The sequence below is a fragment of the Eurypyga helias genome, unplaced genomic scaffold (genome assembly GCF_000690775.1).
Source record: "Eurypyga helias isolate BGI_N326 unplaced genomic scaffold, ASM69077v1 Scaffold14636, whole genome shotgun sequence".
In the NCBI taxonomy this organism is placed as follows: Eukaryota; Metazoa; Chordata; class Aves; order Eurypygiformes; family Eurypygidae; genus Eurypyga; species Eurypyga helias.
This window is the reverse complement of record NW_010257317.1, coordinates 1375-18839: the sequence shown is the minus strand read 5'-3', so window position 1 is coordinate 18839 and position 17465 is coordinate 1375. Positions and strand designations below refer to the sequence as shown.

Here is a 17465-nt window from a genome sequence, read left to right as displayed (position 1 = left end):
TCAGTTTAGACCTGGGGAAAACCACTGTCCTAGCAGGTCGGATGCAGTTTGCAGCGTGGATACAAGAGCCTCATTTCTCGCTTCAGGCTCTCCGTGACGCTTTCCCTCAGCAGCAGTTTTTTCTGCTAAAGTAGGTTTACAGAGAAAAGCCAGCCCCATTTTCACAGCTACGTCCCTCAACATCCCTCTGGGTTGGTAACTACCATTTTAGAGTCTGAAAATGAAAGTTCTGGTGTCAAAAGTCACTAAACTGATATCTGCACAAATCGGCCTCCTTTTTTCTCCCCCCCCCCCAGCAGAGGCGCAAGAGCTTTCTGAAAAGCTCCGCGTTCACGCTGGCTTTACACTCACCTGCAGCGACACAACCAGCACGCCAGCGGGTGCCGGCTCTGGGTAGACTCGTGTGTCTGGGGGGATGAAGAGCTCCTGTGGGTGCTGGCCGGTTGTGAACTGGGAGCCCCCAGCGAGTCCCGACGGCTCAGCTGTGCCGAGTCACTCCTCCCGCTGCGAGCGCGTCCCCCATCCCTGCCTCATTCTCTCGGGTTACTCCACAGGTGCCGCTCCTTCTCCCAGGAACCGCGTCTGAGCTGCAACCAGCACCGAAACCCCAGGGAGAAGCTTCAGACCACATGGAAGAGGAGTGCTGCGTCCAGCTGTGGGGCCCCCAACATCAGGAGGATATAGACTGGTTGGAGCGAGTCCAGAGGAGGCCACAAAGATGCTCAGAGGGCTGGAGCCCCTCTGCTATGATGAAAGGCTGAGAGAGTTGGGCTTGTTCAGCCTGGAGAAGAGAAGGCTCCGGGGAGACCTTATTGCAGCCTTCCAGTACCTGAAGGGGCTACAAGGAAGCTGGGGGGGACTTTTTACAAGGGCCTGTAGTGACAGGACAAGGGCTAACGGGTACAAATTGAAACCAGGGAGGTTTAGATTAGGTATCAGGAAGAAATTCTTCACAGAGAGAGTGGGGAGGCACTGGGACAGGTTGCCCAGAGAAGCTGTGGATGCCCCATCCCTGAAGTGTCCAAGGCCAGGCTGGATGAGGCTTGGAGTAACCTGGTCTAGTGGAAGGTGGCCCTGGCCATGGCAGGGGGGGTGGGACTAGATGATCTTTAAGGGCCCTTCCAACCCAAACCATTCTGTGATTCTATGAATTTCATCCGAAAAAATCCCACGGGAATCTGAGGGAGAGCCCATGAGAGGACAGAAAATGCAGACAGGAGGCATTAACACGCTACCACAGAAAAGACCACCAGAAACACACTGCCACAGGTTAAAATACTTTGTTTATTATAAAATACATATTTACACGTGAAGGCACTTGGAAACCGTTACAAAATTTTCATATAAGCTATTGCTTTAGCTGCTCAACAAGTCCCAAAATACTTTTTTCTATCATCTGAAAAGGTGAAAAAATCTGACCTGCATCCAGCTGTAGTACATTCATTTTTCTAATGAATTAACACCACGCATAATGAGAACTAATAAGGATTTTAGCACCAGTTTTCTACAGTTTCAGGGAGTACAGTAACAGTGTGGCGAGCAGACAGACGAGGAGATGCACGTGATGCTGAATTAAAACCCATCAGCTACGCTCTTGCTGCAAGGCTCACGCCTGCACGCTTCCTATCCCGAAAGGCTGCAGCTCTCCCCACAAACGAGGCAGACTTTGCTGAAAGCTAAGGCAGGATTCCCCACTTCCCCACAGCACAGGAGGCTTTTAGGGTCTGGAGTATATACACTGAACGGTCACAGCTGTAACAGCACTGAGGAGCAGATCAAGACAGAAAGTTGTTTCTCTTGTACTTTTTATCTCAAGATCTGAAAACAAATATTAAAAGTTGAATTAAAGAAACTGAACAAAATAATTTACATGAAACCTACTCAACAGCACGGCCATTTCCTCATACTGCAGCTCTCAGAAATAAGCACCATTTTTGGGCAGTTAGAAAAAAAAAGAGAAGAACACAAATCCCAAACAATTAGTTAATGATTCAAAACCAAATCATGGAGTTCCTACTCCCTGCTGAGTAGGGTCCCTGCACACATACACTTTTAACCACGTTTTTCCTCCATCTGCTGGTCAGGTTCATTAGCTGAGACTGCCTGGAACCACTGCGGTGCTCTTCCCTGGACCGGTGGCACAGCAGGTCTTGCAGCATATGCTAAACAAACCAAACAGTCAAGTAAACAGAGCTCCTTAAACAAGTCCTATGTAATAGTTCTTTTTTTTTGTTTCAGTTTAATATACACAAACTGAAAAATACAGTGCTGAGAAGTTTCTCTATGGCTCTACTCTTAAATGCAATTATGGAATAAGATCAAGCTACTGACTTACAGTAATGAATAAACATTGACTTCTCTCCATTTTGGTAAAATAAACCCTAGCCTTTTACCCTGGGTGTTAAAAACTTAGTTACAAGAACCGGATGCTGGAATTGACACATTTCCAATGAATCCAAGCCTTTAATACATGTAAAGCCCCCCGTATATACAAACATGCCTTATCTGATGGGCTTACATCAGCGTAGATACTACACAAGAGGCTAAGATCTTCAGGAAAAATTAAAAAGCAGAGATGCAATTTCTTGGGTGAATCTGTGCATTTAAACAGCAGCAGGACGGCCAAAGCCTCAGCCGTTTTTCAGCCCAAGAAAGATAACTCAGACTCCCTGAACCGCATCTCAGTGCTTTATCAGACGTCAGCATCCAAGTGAAGTCACTCCTACTTGTACTTGTTGATTACTGCTGTTGTTACTGCAAAGGCTGTCTGACCCCCTCAGGGCAGACACTTTTACTGAAGCTCTGACAGGAGGTGGAGCACAGCACCAATCACACAGCTCAAACTGCTCAGCTCTTCCTGAGCCTAAATCATCCACTTGTTCTCCACTCCAGTGTCTCCACAGTGAAATAATTCATAGAATTCCACATTCTTTTAAAATAAGGCACTTTAAAAAGTTTCTTTCCCAAATAACAGAGGCTTGAGGAAACAAATTAGTTCATTAATTTCCTTATAATTCTTACGCCAAACATAAACCCACTATTACCAGAAGCCGAGTTAGACACACAACTCGCAGTGCTCCAAATTAGGCCTAGGAACACCCAGCGTGGCTTTCTACAGATCCCTCTTTTGCTGAAACTGCTCAAATAGGGTGGCCTTTGGGAGTGAAGATCATCACCACCTCTCACTCTCTGGTGTTTACTACTTTACCCTTGCTTTCCTTTACCCTTCCTGTGGAAGTCAGGTAAAAGTTCAGCATTAAAGAAACCTGGCACTTGTCTGTACACAAAAGCGAGAAATAAAGGGCACAGCAGCTGTATCCAACTCCGTAGCTTTTAGTTCCCACAGCAGACCGGCAGGTTTAATGATTTGCTCTTTCACTGACAACATCCTGGAGACGTTTAAGTAGAACATCATCATTTTCCTGGCAGAGGCGTTTCGTAGGGGATTCAGTGTCACTATCAATTGTTATCGCTCGTTTCTTACTCCTGTGTTCACCTTGTTTTATCATATTGTTGATGTCCTTCAAACTCTGTGATCAAGGTAAAAAATTGTGAGTTACTGCAAGTCCATTTCAAACTCTGGTTTTCAGTTATCTGAGAACAGAAAGTTATTCTGACCCGCTTTGCTGAGCGAGTGATGGATTCTACAGAGTTCTACCCTCACCGCACGCTGACCGACTAGTACAATGAAACCTCACTGCATTAGAACACACCCTAATTAGGAGGTTAATTAACCCCCTCTCAAACGGATCCTTTTCAACCTTTTTGCTTGTTACCTTGGAAGGGCTGCCACTAAATTTATACAGTAGTGCAGTTCGAGGTGTCAAGCAGGCACCGTTCTTGTGAGGCGAAATGTAAACAGAGTGCTGCTGAGAGATCCGTCGAGGAGACACTGGCTGTTGCTTAATGCTGGGGAATGGAGACAAGGGAGGGGCTTCCATCTGTAAGAGGGGACAAATGTGGAGAGCAGCTGAATCAGAAGGTATTTAAGAGCAGTAACTTCACAGAAGGAAAGATTAATACACTTCCGGGTCTCCTTTAGAAGATCTTTATCCTGTAACAGTTAAAGAACAGATCAAGTATCCACCAAACAACAGCACAAATCTATTTTCCAGATGCATTACACAGACACTCCACAGGCCTCTGAGTAGGTGTGCGTCGCATCAGTACAAAGAAGCTGAAACCAGGGTTGTAAACTGAACTGCATCTGTCCTCTGGAAAGGCTGTTAAAGGAAGTCCTCATAGCATCATTACCTACCACTACCTGCCTCCTGTAACCACACAAAGCGAGTAACACGACGAAGTTACTGACACACGGCTAACTGTCAGGAAAAGCTACTCTGTGTCTAGTTATTAGACAGAGCAAAATTCAAAAATACTTACTACATGATCCTGGTTTGTGATATCGTACTTCAGTGCAAATGATTTTACTCTTCCTACGTAGACTGCATTGTAAAATTTAATCAGATCTCCTCTCTCCTCTGCTCCCGGCTCACCGGAGTTCTCTGCTGCAGATCGTCCCGAGGAACTGCCGGTTTTCCCAGATGAGTCTAACAACAAGAGAGTGTTTCAGATTTCAGAGACAGAGTATCAGCAAACTGCACACTTCAGATTCCAACTTATACTACCCAACTGGCAAGAACTCTTCCATAAATTGATGAGTTAATGACAAAGAACTGCGCTTGTGATAGCAGCAGGGTGTGCTGTAAGTGGTTATGAACATTAGGAGGAGCTACAAATTGCTGCTAGCAGGCCAGTGGATTATGGGTAAAAACACCAACACAAATCTTTATTCCAAACTTGGAAATAGCTGTAGCAAAAAAAAAAATTGACACCTTTTCCTGTACTTATTTTGGGGGATTCACTGCTCTTAAAATGAAGTTTCAAGCAGTTTGACAACTCCCAGCTTTTAGCTTCCATGAGAGTTTCTACTGATCAGCTGACAGTGAACAGCTCTGCTCAACTCGTGTCTGCTGCAAGGAAAGCGTGGCGCTATTTGTTCAGGTGTATTAGGAACAGCTCTTCAGTGGGAAAAGCTGCAGCCACACAGCAAGCACATCTCTGCTAACGTTCTCTCTCCCTTAATGAAGCTGCACTGCTACTGAACACAACCTGCTGTGTTTCATCCTCCATCCTGCTTCCTGCCAAGCAGAACGGGACACCACCGAATAAAGCCTCTGGTAAGCAGTGTCCTAGGAGACAAACATCAGAGCTTCAGCTGATTCCCGTAAGCGTTACTCCTTAGCTGCCTGCCTTGTGTCACAACACAATCTTATGTTGCTGGAAGCGGTGTCAGAAGAGCGGGAGTTAACACCAGATGAAGGAGGTATGAGGCTACTAACTGAAGAAAAAGTCTGGCAGGGAAAGCAACTGAAGAACTTTGTACATTTGTCTGACAAGACAGTGGAGCCCAGTGTCACTTCAAATGCTCTCCAACAGGCAAGAACTGCGGAGCTGCCAGACAGGATGCTGAACCTACAGAGCAGCACTTCCCTGGACCCCAGCGGAATCCCCAGAGGGCATTTAAAACACAGCTCTAATACTTCTCAAGCAGGTGAGTCCTAATTACAGTGGGAATTGACTATATGGAAGAGTCTTCTAAATTTGTGTGCATCCTGGCTGCAGATGTGCTCTGCTCACGGGTTCATACATGGGCTTGTGATCTCCCAGTTTCCTGACACATCACTGTACTACTCTTACCCCTTTCTCCTCTAACTCAGAGAAAAGAAAACATCAGCTATGTAAAAGAAACCTGAGTATAAGAAAATGGTGGTCTTAGAGTCACCTTTTTTTCCCTGAAACAAGTTCTCCTTATTTAAGCCTTCAGGTTTAAGAAAAACACGCATCATAATATTGCAGGTACTGTTCATCTTTCTTTGTTAACCAGTATGGCTGTCCAAGAGCTACAACATCACCAACACACTAAGGAAAGACTTCAATCTCAAGCAACTAATTTTAGGAAACAAACATTTTTTCCAAATAGGAAGCATATTCTCCATATCTAACACACAGGAGAGCTACTGACATTATGGTTTCTTTTTCAACTTTTATTTTTCTTTAGTACATTTAAAACTGTAAAACTTACTTCACTTCTCGTTATTACTTGACAGCTAAGTTCTTTAAAAGCCCACAAGTACGTTTTTAAGAAGAGCAGATTGCTTTGCTCTACCTACCTTCTGCCATCTCCACATCTTGGCTTGCATTTTTCCCCAGCAGGACATCAGCAGAAATATTTCTCAACAAGACACTCCTGTAAACCTATGGGACACCAGGGAAAAACACTCTTGTCAAGAAAAACAAGGAAGTTAGAAGACTAAACGAAATCCATCTAAACAAGAATGAATGTAACACCAAAGAGGATTTGACTTTCCCCTTATCAGCATAAACACTGGAAAAGTCACCTCCACCTGGGATTTATAAAAAGGAAAAGCAATAGTATACTCACATGGCTGTTTGCTTGGGGCTGATTTCTGTAACTTTTCATTATGTCCTGAAACGTTCTTTCCTCTTTCGTTACCTGGAAAAGAAAAGGCTGGGGCTGCTCAGGTTTAGCCCATTCAATTAGCTTCCCTCTGCACAGCTTTTGTGTGAGTACTACCATAAATACGTAATTTTAAAACTTATTTCTGGTGATGAGAAAATGGAAAAACAAGCATTTTTCTTGTTCAGGCATCACTTGTTTCTTAGCTAGTAAAGCCTTTTGATGATTACGATGCTTAGGAATGATTTTTTTTACCAACTTTTCTTCTAGTGACACTACGAATTAAAGAAGAGAAATATTAAGTCAAAAAAGTATTTGTAAATTTGAAAATTGGACCCCTTAACTTTTCTAAACAGCAAGTGAGGAAATCCTGAACAGACACTAAGCAGGTATATATACACACATGCAATTTCAGCTTTCTGTAACACATGACCTATTTTGAAGTATGAAAGGACTTGTTTCAGACATGCATCTGTAATTTTAACAGCTGATGAGCAACAATTTTTTAGTTGGAGCCAGGAGAGAACGTGTCAAGGTCTCTGGCTAAACTGTCAGGTCTTGCACTGCAATGGAGGCAGCACTCAGAAGCCTGTATTTAAAATAAACAAAACCACCCCAAAACACAAACAAACACCAAACTCTCTGCCTTCCTCCTCCCCAAAAGAAACAACTGACAAACGCATGACAGTAGGCAGAGGCTAACTATTCAGTGGTTTTGCTTTTCTACAGCTATCAGTGTCAATGGCAAAGCCTAAACTATGCTACAGTTATTACAAGGACAGATAGTCACAGTCTGAACACGCTTCCCTCCACAGAAAGAGCACCTCTTCATTTGTCTTCCTCAAGAAGAAAAGGTAACCCATTCCCAGTGTTTGAGTTTCACCTGCCTGAATTTGCACCTGAATCAAACTCGATGGCTATCATAACCATCAGCTCTCAACTGTGAGTCAAGCCAGTACTCCAGTTTCATAGTCCGACTTAGTAACGCCTTGAATCAGTGCTGGCAAATTAGTAAGACATGAAGAAGTACGACTAATAGGCAACCAGCTCAACCCCTGAATCTTCTACAGCTAAGAGGCCTTTGGTCAACGAGACCAGCGCTCATCATGAAGCGCTCAGGAAGAGGAAAAATCCTCTCTTAACCAACTGGCTGGTTGATGGGAACTTTGAATATTATGCAAAACAAGGGAAAAATATACTGGGACTTCATCCCCTTCTTGGACGGACTTCTCCCCTCCCTCCAGTAACATGGCATGAATAAAGGAATTAAATTATAAACTGTCAACATGATTTACCTTTTCAATGGACATAAAATTCCCCAAATTTTATAAAACTACCCATTACCTTTGCCATGATGTAGAAGGCACAGAGGAGGAGCTGGTCCAAATGTCTGTCCTTCATTAGATCAGCACAATGAACCAAGGTGAATTCAAAGCATGTCCATATCTTCCTGCGCAAGTCATTGGAAACATCCAGTTTCAAGCACAGATCACGCAAGCGCACACTTGCCAGATGATAAACCTGCACAAAAGAGACACAGTAAAGTGTCAAGCCAAATGACCTTAACCTAGTCTCCAAAAACGAGTCCTCAGAGTAGAGCTGTTCTGTATTGGAATAGGTAGTTTCTGCAAGATTTCCTCCCTCTGCCCAAGACAATGTCTCCAAAGGCAAGTTATCAACTCTGCCGAGATGCTGGATCTCTAATGCTTATAGGAAATCCACCTAAACCTGCTGTAGTCGTACTACAGCTGCTACAGCTGATCACTCGCTGTAACGGAGTGCTTCCATCAAGCACTAAGGGACATACTTTAATTATGGTTAAGTATCGTCTTAGATTAGCAAACTGATGGGTTTCTTTTTTCTTTTTCATTATCAAAAATCTGTCTCAAAACCTGAAATAACTGTCAAGTGCAACATTAGCCTTCTTCAATTTATTTCAGAAGTTCTTGCTTCATGGATAGTAATCAGGCCTATCCATTATGCTGGAAAGCACAAAGTTACTTTTGAGAGGAACACTAGTTTCATGTCTTTACAAAAGAAGCCTGTGCGCACCCAGGCTCAGGACAAGGAACAAAAGAAACCTGTGTGAAGCAGACTTAAGAAAAAATATCGAAACTACGTGGTCTCCTGAATATGTAAATTATTTTAATAACTTAACACACACACACACCCCCCCGCGGAATGTGTTAAATGTATTAACTCCCTGAATATCTGGAAATCTAAAGAATGTTTTTGTCTTGAAATTCTCAGGTGGATCGGGAAGTCTGTACACTCAGAGTACCTCAGCCAATGGGGAAATGAGGAGGGTCTCTTGCGGCCGGGAAAAGTAGGATAAAAGAGGTCTGCGTCCCTCTGTAGGTTGAGAGACCCCCAGGAATATGTCCCGTGGACTCTCCCTTTATTCCAATAAAGTTATATTATTATTTTTTTACAGGACTCCTCTGTCTCCTTTGTGAACACTGGCTCCTGGCAGCGTGATTTTTCGTTACACTTTCATTTTCACTTGCTCTACTGAACAGGAACAAGAAAGCAAAGTAGGGAAAAACTACCATTTTGAATATGATCACTTTAAATAGAAGGGGAAAATTTAGAGTCAAATTTAAGCGAACATTTCAGTTCCCTTTCATAATTAAGAGGAATACATGTTGCCTTCCAGATGGTTTGTTGAACACATAGCTACGGCTGAAGTGTTCCCCGGCTTCATTCCAAAATGCAGTCGGTTCAGGCCTGGCAGCTGGCCAATCCCTTAATGCATTCGCAGAGACAGACTGTCACGATACAAAATAAAGCACCAATAGTTCAGACAGGATGTGGCTTACAAGTGTTTCCAGGAATTAGTTTCTGTATTAAGATTTACCTTAAAGATTGTTCAGTGCAGAATTCTCTAGGTTTACAATACAAATAAGCAAAAAGGGGAAAAACCTCTGAAAATAACTTTCTAGCAAGAAAATAGTAGAAAAAAAAAATCATCTAATATTTTTGAGAGATTCACTTAGGCCAGTTACGCCTGGCTCCTCCAAAGACCCCTCACACACTCCACACTGGAAATGAAACAACTAGAAACAGGTAATCTGAAGTTTGTCTGAAGCATACCTAGTTCTTAACTGACCCCTTAAATCATTATTTCAAGAAGTTCCTTTTTTCCAGAAACCTTCAGACAGGATGTTATTCATCACTGCTTTCTGAGGCCCCACGCCAGCACGATCAGCACTACTGGGCAGACCTCAGAACTGCAAGAGAATCTCCAGATGCAGGATCCGAACCAGTAGATTGGAATGACCAAGACACAGGAGAATAGTCTCGTTTCTGATACGTCTAACCCTTGCAAATGTGGGAGTCAGTAAAGATAGACTAGAGAAGTAAAAACTACTGATACTTCTTAGCTAGGAAGTTATAGAAGCTGCTAATTAAAAGAAGAAGAAGAAATATCTCATGTGGAGGAGAAGGGGGAAAATTAGATTCTCTGCAACACTGGACAAGACCCTTTCCCTTCTCCTCCCAGGTATATATGAACTGCTCATGCCAAAGGAGAGGTAGGTGAAGGCTGAAAGGTACCGAAAACTGCCCAATGAGACACGTTTCAGCATGCCCACAAATGGTAGTAAAGCGTGACTTCCAAATAAAGACACTCACCTTTCTGTAAAACAGTGCCAAGGATCCCGTTTTCTTTGGTCTGTTTGCTGAGGACAGATGTGCTTCTTGTGCTTGATTCACCTGAGGGTGGCAGGGAGCCTGAGCCTCCACTTTACACGGCTGACCTAAATTCACTGAAATGGGTATCAGTGTGATCCCACCCACTTCATTTGCAATACCTGGAGACGACACACACACCCAGAAATAAACCGTTTGCTCTCCTCGTGCTGCAGAGTTAAACTGCAGATCCAAACTTCATTCACAAACTTTTCATACTGAAGACATCTCAGCCTTCTGTACTGGATGCCAAAAAGCCCCTCGCCCCTCAAAGTCTTCAGAAATTATCAGAAATCACATTTCTAGTAATGCTTAAAGAAAGGACATGAACGTGAAGGAACATTCCTAAAACTATCTGAAAGTACAGGGTTTAGAAGAAATCACAGTTTCCACAGTCAGTGTTCCACCCTTTTGGGAGCAAGGGGCATTCCCTTTCTTTTCTACAAGCCTGACAGCAGGTTGTATGCAGCCCTCGTTAGTCTCCTCAGTAGCTGAATTCTCTTGCTGAAAATCTCCCTCACCATGAGAAGGGGACATTTATTTCCTTTTCAACTTTATGTAAACACCCAGTTTTTACATTAAAAAAGGGTGTAATACTCATTTCTCATGTATCATTTTCAGAAATACTCAAACATGACCCAACTTCAACAAAACAAAAATCCCCCGCCAGTTTGCTAACGTTACCCAGAAATTCCAGAACCGCTGAAGACAGCAATGGACCCAAGTGAAGACAACCTGTAGCAAATCCTTACTGGAGCTGAGAAGCAAAGCATCACCTAATCTGTGCTGAGGTGCAAATGGAAGAAGCAAGACCTCCACAAGGAGGAATCCTCAGGATGCTTGTCAAACATCGGTGTCTCCATGCAAAGAGGTGTCAGTATGTATTTAAGATTTTTTTTTGTTTGCCTTTTTTTGGATAAAATGATACATGTTCTTTTAAAAAAGAAAGAGTGATACATGTTCAGTTGCATGGTTAGTCTAAGCAGATGTTAAGAGCAAGCAAAACATCTAGTAGAGAAGAAAAGTGGGAAGAGCCCGTACCGTGCAGTGGGATAGTAACCTTCTGCCCTGTTTTCCCTGGAACGGTAGCTCTTGTCAAGGTCAGTACTGTTTGGCCAGGAGATACACTTTCAGTAGCAATGCTTGATGCTGGAGCAATTGTCACCTTGGTTCCCTCAGTTAACTTTTTTTCCATCTGCATTTCTTTGGGGCTGTCATCTCCGAAGAGCCTTCTCTTCGCACTTCCAGCTGTAGGAGAACTGTAGCGCTCGTGAACGGAGATGGGCGACAAGGGCTGCACGTCTAGCGAGCAAAGGAGAAAAAGCAACCTTAATAGAAGTAACTTAACAGGAATACTTCTCCACAGGAGGGGAAAGTCTAACCTTCAAACTACAAAACCAGAGTACAAAAAATCACTTCTAGTAAGGAACTCATCTCCCAGTTCACTGTTCCTAGGTGACAGGAACAAGAGCTGTAGTCTGTCTCCTGTGACTCTGACATCCCAGACACGCACCAGGTATCACACGGAAGCCAAGAGTGACCAAGCTCATTTGCAGAGACTGAGGAACACACAGGATTACAGATACTTACTCCCGTCTGCTTAGCAGGTTAACATTTGCAAGTCCCGTTCCTCTGAACACATCCCTCTGCAGGAACACTGATCACATTCCCTAAATACGCTGACTTCTGTATGTTCTGGCTTTTAGACTCTCTCTAAACTAACCCCAGTCAGAAGCCCTCACCCCAGTTCCCCTCAAGGTTTATTCTGTTGCTTTCAAACACTTTCTTCAGTAGTAAGACTGAAGCACACAATAGTACTTTACAGGCTTCTGTTCCTCTGGCTTTTTGCCTTTCTGCTCGTCTGCTAGCCGCTTGAGGGTACCCGTGACAGCAGCTTCCTATTCCCCACCAAGCAGAAGCCTTCTGAGTAACTCGCCAGGTACGAGTGACTGCAGACCTGACTTTTAACCCTGCCAGGATGGTTTTCTTGCTGCCAGGGGCAAATAAACATTTCAATCCCTGCCATTTTCCATCTGAAGTTGGGAGATTCTCATACACAAGACAGAGTCTCACACAGCCCTATCCATACACAGACACCACTTCCAAACACCTACAGCAACTGCTCCCACACCTTTCCTAATGAGCATGTAAACAAAAGACAAACAGTCTTGTAATGAAATTTGCCAGAAAAACACAGGAGACAACATCGCAACAGCAATCAGTCAATAGCGCACCAGCAAGGAACTACGGAATGTTGTTGGGGATACAATGAAAGCAGCAATTCCTAACTAGGGAAGTACAAAAAAGCAATGGCAGTGCTGCTGCTGCCTCTTCAGCCCGTCAAGAGACAGTTCAGTGTGATAACCCTAGAACCTGAAAAGAGCAAGGCAGTTCTTCAGAGGAAAGAACACTGTGGACAAAGTATTGTCCTCCCCTTGCAAAAAAATGTCCCTAGGAAGGAGGAATCAATGCAGCTCTATCATTCCATTTTAAAAAAATCACCTAAAATCCAGCAAACTCACCGAGAACAATAACCAACCTGGGAAAATCTGAACAAAGAACAGTAAGCCATCAGATGACAACCTACCTGCAAGCAGGGTAGCCCTTGCATCAAAGCAGCAGCAAAACCTGCTCCAGTTCAGAAGTGAAGCATTACCACCACCATCTGCTGCCAGTAAGACACAGCAATGGTTTGGCTGGATGCATCTAGACTTTCACTTGATCAAATTAGAGCCTTCACACAATTCTGGATGCTTAATTCTGACTCAAGTTTGGGTTTTGCAATTATCAAGTCTAAACCGCTCTCCCCCAATTCACACATTCAAATCATATCAGAAACCTTGAACATACCCCGTCTTAAACTCCCGCCAAGATCTGTCCGAACCTCTTTTACTCGAGGATGAATTATGGGAGAAATTGGCATCATAGGCAAATGCCCAAGCCCACTTACTCCATTGCTTGCTTCAAAGTTACTGGGAAATATTACCTGAGAAATAAGAAATGTCAGTGTCAGATAACAAAGAGCTTTCTCTTATTTGTGCCAATCTATTAATAGATTGCATTCTTCTGCAGCAATTGTCTCATTTGAACAGTTTTCTGTACAGTTAGAAAAAGAACATGAATTTCCTAATAGAAGAAAAACAGGTTAACATACTTCTTCACAGGTTGGGACCTTGTTTCCTGAGGCCTGGAGGGCATCCCACAGGGCCGAGTCCCGAGTCCAGGCGAGTCTCTCCAGAATTTGTTCCTCAATGCTGTTGAGGTGCTTCACCATGTCTCTGGAAAGTCCCTCCTCAGACCGAATCAGTACTTCGATTACCTAATGGTAACAAGGCACACACACAAAAGCAAAGTCCTACTGCTCACGCTTAACACTATCAAATCACTATTCATTTCAGGATCCTGTTTGAAATTTCTCTTCAACGTAGAATGCTCCAGCCTTCTCCTTGCATCCTAATCTTCCCTAACCCTCTTCTGATCCCTTTTCACAAAGGCAAGCCAGGAGTTGGAAATGCACAGCAGATGTCCCATCAACGCATAACAACCCACTCCCAGGGTTTTTTCTAAAGGCCCTCTCTCACCACTAAGCATGTCCAGAACGAAAGCACTAAGCGCATGCCGCACTCGCCCACCATGTGCAGCACCCCCAGGAGGATATAAACAGGTGTATGTGCTTCGGCTGGGTAGATGAGAACCCCAGCATTTAAGCTTTCCTTCCTTTCAAACAAGAGGCACATGATGAAAGGGCTGAAAACCACTGTTTTAAAGTTAGTAATTTAAGAAAAGGTTAGAACTCTTCAATGTACAAATCGAGGATGAAGAGAGTTGAAAAGGCCCCTACTTCACCCCTACATCCAATGCAAGATCCACTTTATTTATGTAATTTCTGACAGAGGAACATTCAGCCTGGTTTTCTAAAGCCCCAGAGATGGAAATGCCATAAAACTTCCCTGGAGGACTTAGTGATGCATTTACTTATTTACACTACAGAAACCAAGCACCCAGAGAAGAAAGTTACGGACAGCACAAGTTGACTAATAAATATTGGCTCTCGTGAAAAGCCTCTGTGATGCCAATTTGCTTCCAAGTAAGAGTGGGCTGCAAGAACGTACACCGAATAGTGAAGAAAATTCAAATCAGACATATGTTTTAGGTGCTGGAGTTTGTCTAGAGAAGGGAATGGAGCTGGGGAAGGGTCTGGAGCCCAAGTGCTGTGAGGAGGGGCTGAGGGAGCTGGGTGTGTTCAGCTTGGAGAGGAGAAGGCTCAGGGGAGGCTTTCTCGCCCTCTACAACTACTTGAAAGGAGAGTGCGGGGAGTGGTGTTGGCCTCTTCTCCCAAGAGACAAGTCTCCAGTTGTGCCACAGAAGGTTTAGATTGGCTTTTAGGGAAAACTTCTACACTAGAAGGGTTACTGGGCCCAGGGAGATGGTGGAGTCACCATCCCCAGAGGGATTTAAGAGACATGTGGAGGTGGCACTTGGGGACATGGCTAGTGGTGGGCTTGGCAGAGTTAGGTTAATGGTTGGATGTGATGATCTTTTCCAGCCTCAACAATTCTGTGATCCTAAATTCGTTCCACAAGGTCAGATCTGCACCAGTGCGTCTGGTATTGATGTAGGCTACCAACAGCTGCAGCAACATGGACAGATTTGTTTCAGTTTCACTACTGCCCTATGCCTGAGGATTAAAGAAGGGAGAACAGAATATAATACAGCTTTCCCAAAGGGTTCAGTCTTTTGGTTGCTAACCTCTAAAGAGAATCACTTCTGAATTACTCAGGACTAACTGCAGTAAGCTCTTACGTATCTAGTAAAAATAGGAGGCGTATGGATAGATGATAAAAGGATCAAACAGGTCAAAACAGAAGTGACATTGGACAGAGGGGAATGAGGTTAAAAAAAGAGCAAAAATAGAGAACACTCAGGAAAAAGATTATGTTCTGTTATATAAACAAAAAAAAAAGAGAATAAAGTTTAATAAAGGAAGCCTGTGATAAGTAGGAGTAGCCAAAGGCAACAAAGAATATTATTGCTATTTTATCACTAATAAGCAGAACTATAGCCTGCAGTCAATAAATGTGAATATCATCAAAATATATGCTTGAATGCTTTAGTATACTGAAAGTGTATACATATCAAGAACTAGAAGTTGATCAACACCACGTTACAGTTAAGTACCATTTACAGAATGATTTTCTTGCTTGAATTTTCAGCTTCAACTCCATCGCTACACATTCCAGGTAATATATTTAAGAACAGTCAGAATGCAGAATAGGCATATTACACTTCAGAAGAGAGCTGTGGAATCTTAGAGGTTGGAAAAGACCTTTCAGATCATTAAGTCCAACCATTAACGTAAGTCCATCTACTACCTGATTACCTACGAAGGAAGAGCAGCATCCTGTAAGTCTGTCAGTCCAGCAAAATATCATTTTTAATATGGATCCAGTCCTGAGACAGTATTTATTTACCTTATAGAAATAGAACGGCCTGAGGTCAAGAACTTCAATGATCCAGGGAAAGGTACGAGGTGAGCTATATGCGAAGAGCACGATCTCCAAGCAGCAGGCCATGAGAGAGCGGTGAAAGACATCTTGTTCCAAGAGAGCCTAAGGAGATGACAGAAAACATCAGTGATCTGAGGTTTGGAAAACAGAAGTCTGACCTGGCGCCCTTACTGTGAATCATAAAGCAGGGCCGATGCACTGCTGTCTAACATGAGGTACTGATATTGTTAATTGGATAGAGAATAAAAGTTGCTGTCCATAAAGTCATGATTCTATAAGGCAACATGATTAAGATGGTTAGTTATGTCAGAATTATACCATTTTTAATAGCAGTAAAAACTACATTATGTACCTCCCACGTATTCCCCCTTTTTTAACAGGGATGATATACACAGACTGCTTTACTGCAGACTATTCTGTTCTGGAACCATCTAAAGATAACCCCCCCAGAGAGGGTTACACAGCGTTCTCCTCTTTTGCCAGTTCTTTACTTACAGTCAGATCCTTCCCATGCAGTCTTCGTGTTTCTTGCACCATTATAGTCTCCAAGATTTTATAGTACAAGATCTCTGCCAGTTTTAATCTGTTTACAGCAAAATCTGAAATTGAAACCAACAGAGATGAAGCCCAATGCTCTTTGCACAAATGGTCTTAAGTTGACCCACACTTGTTCTTCTTTAAGAAAGGAGCACATGAGAGTACGTACAGACTTTGCAAATCAAACAAGTATATTCAGAACAGCAGGACATTCTATAAGCGTTTGAAAGGATTATGTATTTTAATATTTCTAAAGATGCAGTTTTGCAGACAGTTGCAATAATAGTTCTCCTATTTGTATGCAGTTTCCTTTAATTTTTCAGTCTAAGAAGAACGCAAGTTCACAATTTTTCTTAAAGAGCCGCTATAAGTTTCAATGTTCTCTTGGTTACCCCATTCTGAACCGCAAGCTTGGTTTTACTCTGTAATACAGTTTGTGGAGTTCTTTACAGTGTTCTGTTCGACAGCAACAGTTTTCTGGTTGGACACATTCTGGGTTACAAACAGCTCCACCCTCTCAGCGCACATACCCATTTCAGCTGCCCTTGTCAGGAACAGCCCGTGCAGTTCAGGTCCGTACCTATGTGAGATCCTGGCTGTTCATCTGTTGACTGAGTGTAGCTGCGACAGAACGTCTCACCTATTTCTTTCACTCTGCTCATAATGCTTTCCATAGGGCTGCGTGCACAACTCCTGAAGCAGAACACAAAAAGAAAGCCTTGTCTGTATAAGTAAAAATCCAGTTTCAAAAAACCCTCAAAAGAAAAAAAAAAAAAAAGTCCAAACCCCCCAAAATCCTGACCCAAATAGAAGGAAGAGAGGCCAGTTATACTGAGTGTTCCTCATCAGACAATAACCTGTATTACCACAGGGATCAGAGGAAAAACATAAAACATCCAGAACTATTGTTTCATTTCCTTCCCTAACAGAGTTAAGAGAGGCTACGTAGTTTTTGGAGCAACCTCAGGACAAAGCAAGAGCTACAGCAGCATGCTCAGGAGAAAAATACATCTGCTAGGAGCAAGGTAGTAGGAAGGATGCTACAGGAGACAACAAAACACAACGACAAGACCACACAAATCAGGCACAGTTTGAGGGAGGACAGGAAAGCTTTCCAAGAGAAGTGCTGGCATTTTTCAAAAAAAACCTTATTTACTAGCAAGGCAGAGAGAAACTAATGAACTCCACACAGTCGCTATCATAAAAATGTGCAAGAGAACATCTGTCTGGAGATGCTCTTCCCGAATGCT

The 17465-nt window shown here is 43.2% G+C and overlaps 1 protein-coding gene across 1 annotated transcript; it reads right to left on the bottom strand.

Moving 5' to 3' along the window:
- Positions 1–3262: 3262 nt before the first annotated feature.
- RBL1 (retinoblastoma-like 1) lies at positions 3263–16908 on the bottom strand (the record flags this gene model as incomplete). The annotated part of the gene is made up of 13 exons (XM_010153974.1): positions 3263–3530; positions 3777–3941; positions 4384–4550; positions 6174–6258; positions 6446–6517; positions 7826–8002; positions 10115–10293; positions 11213–11473; positions 13022–13157; positions 13326–13490; positions 15643–15780; positions 16174–16277; positions 16796–16908. Coding segments are annotated over 13 exons (1933 nt in total), but the record flags the coding sequence as incomplete, so codon positions are not given.
- Positions 16909–17465: the final 557 nt, after the last annotated feature.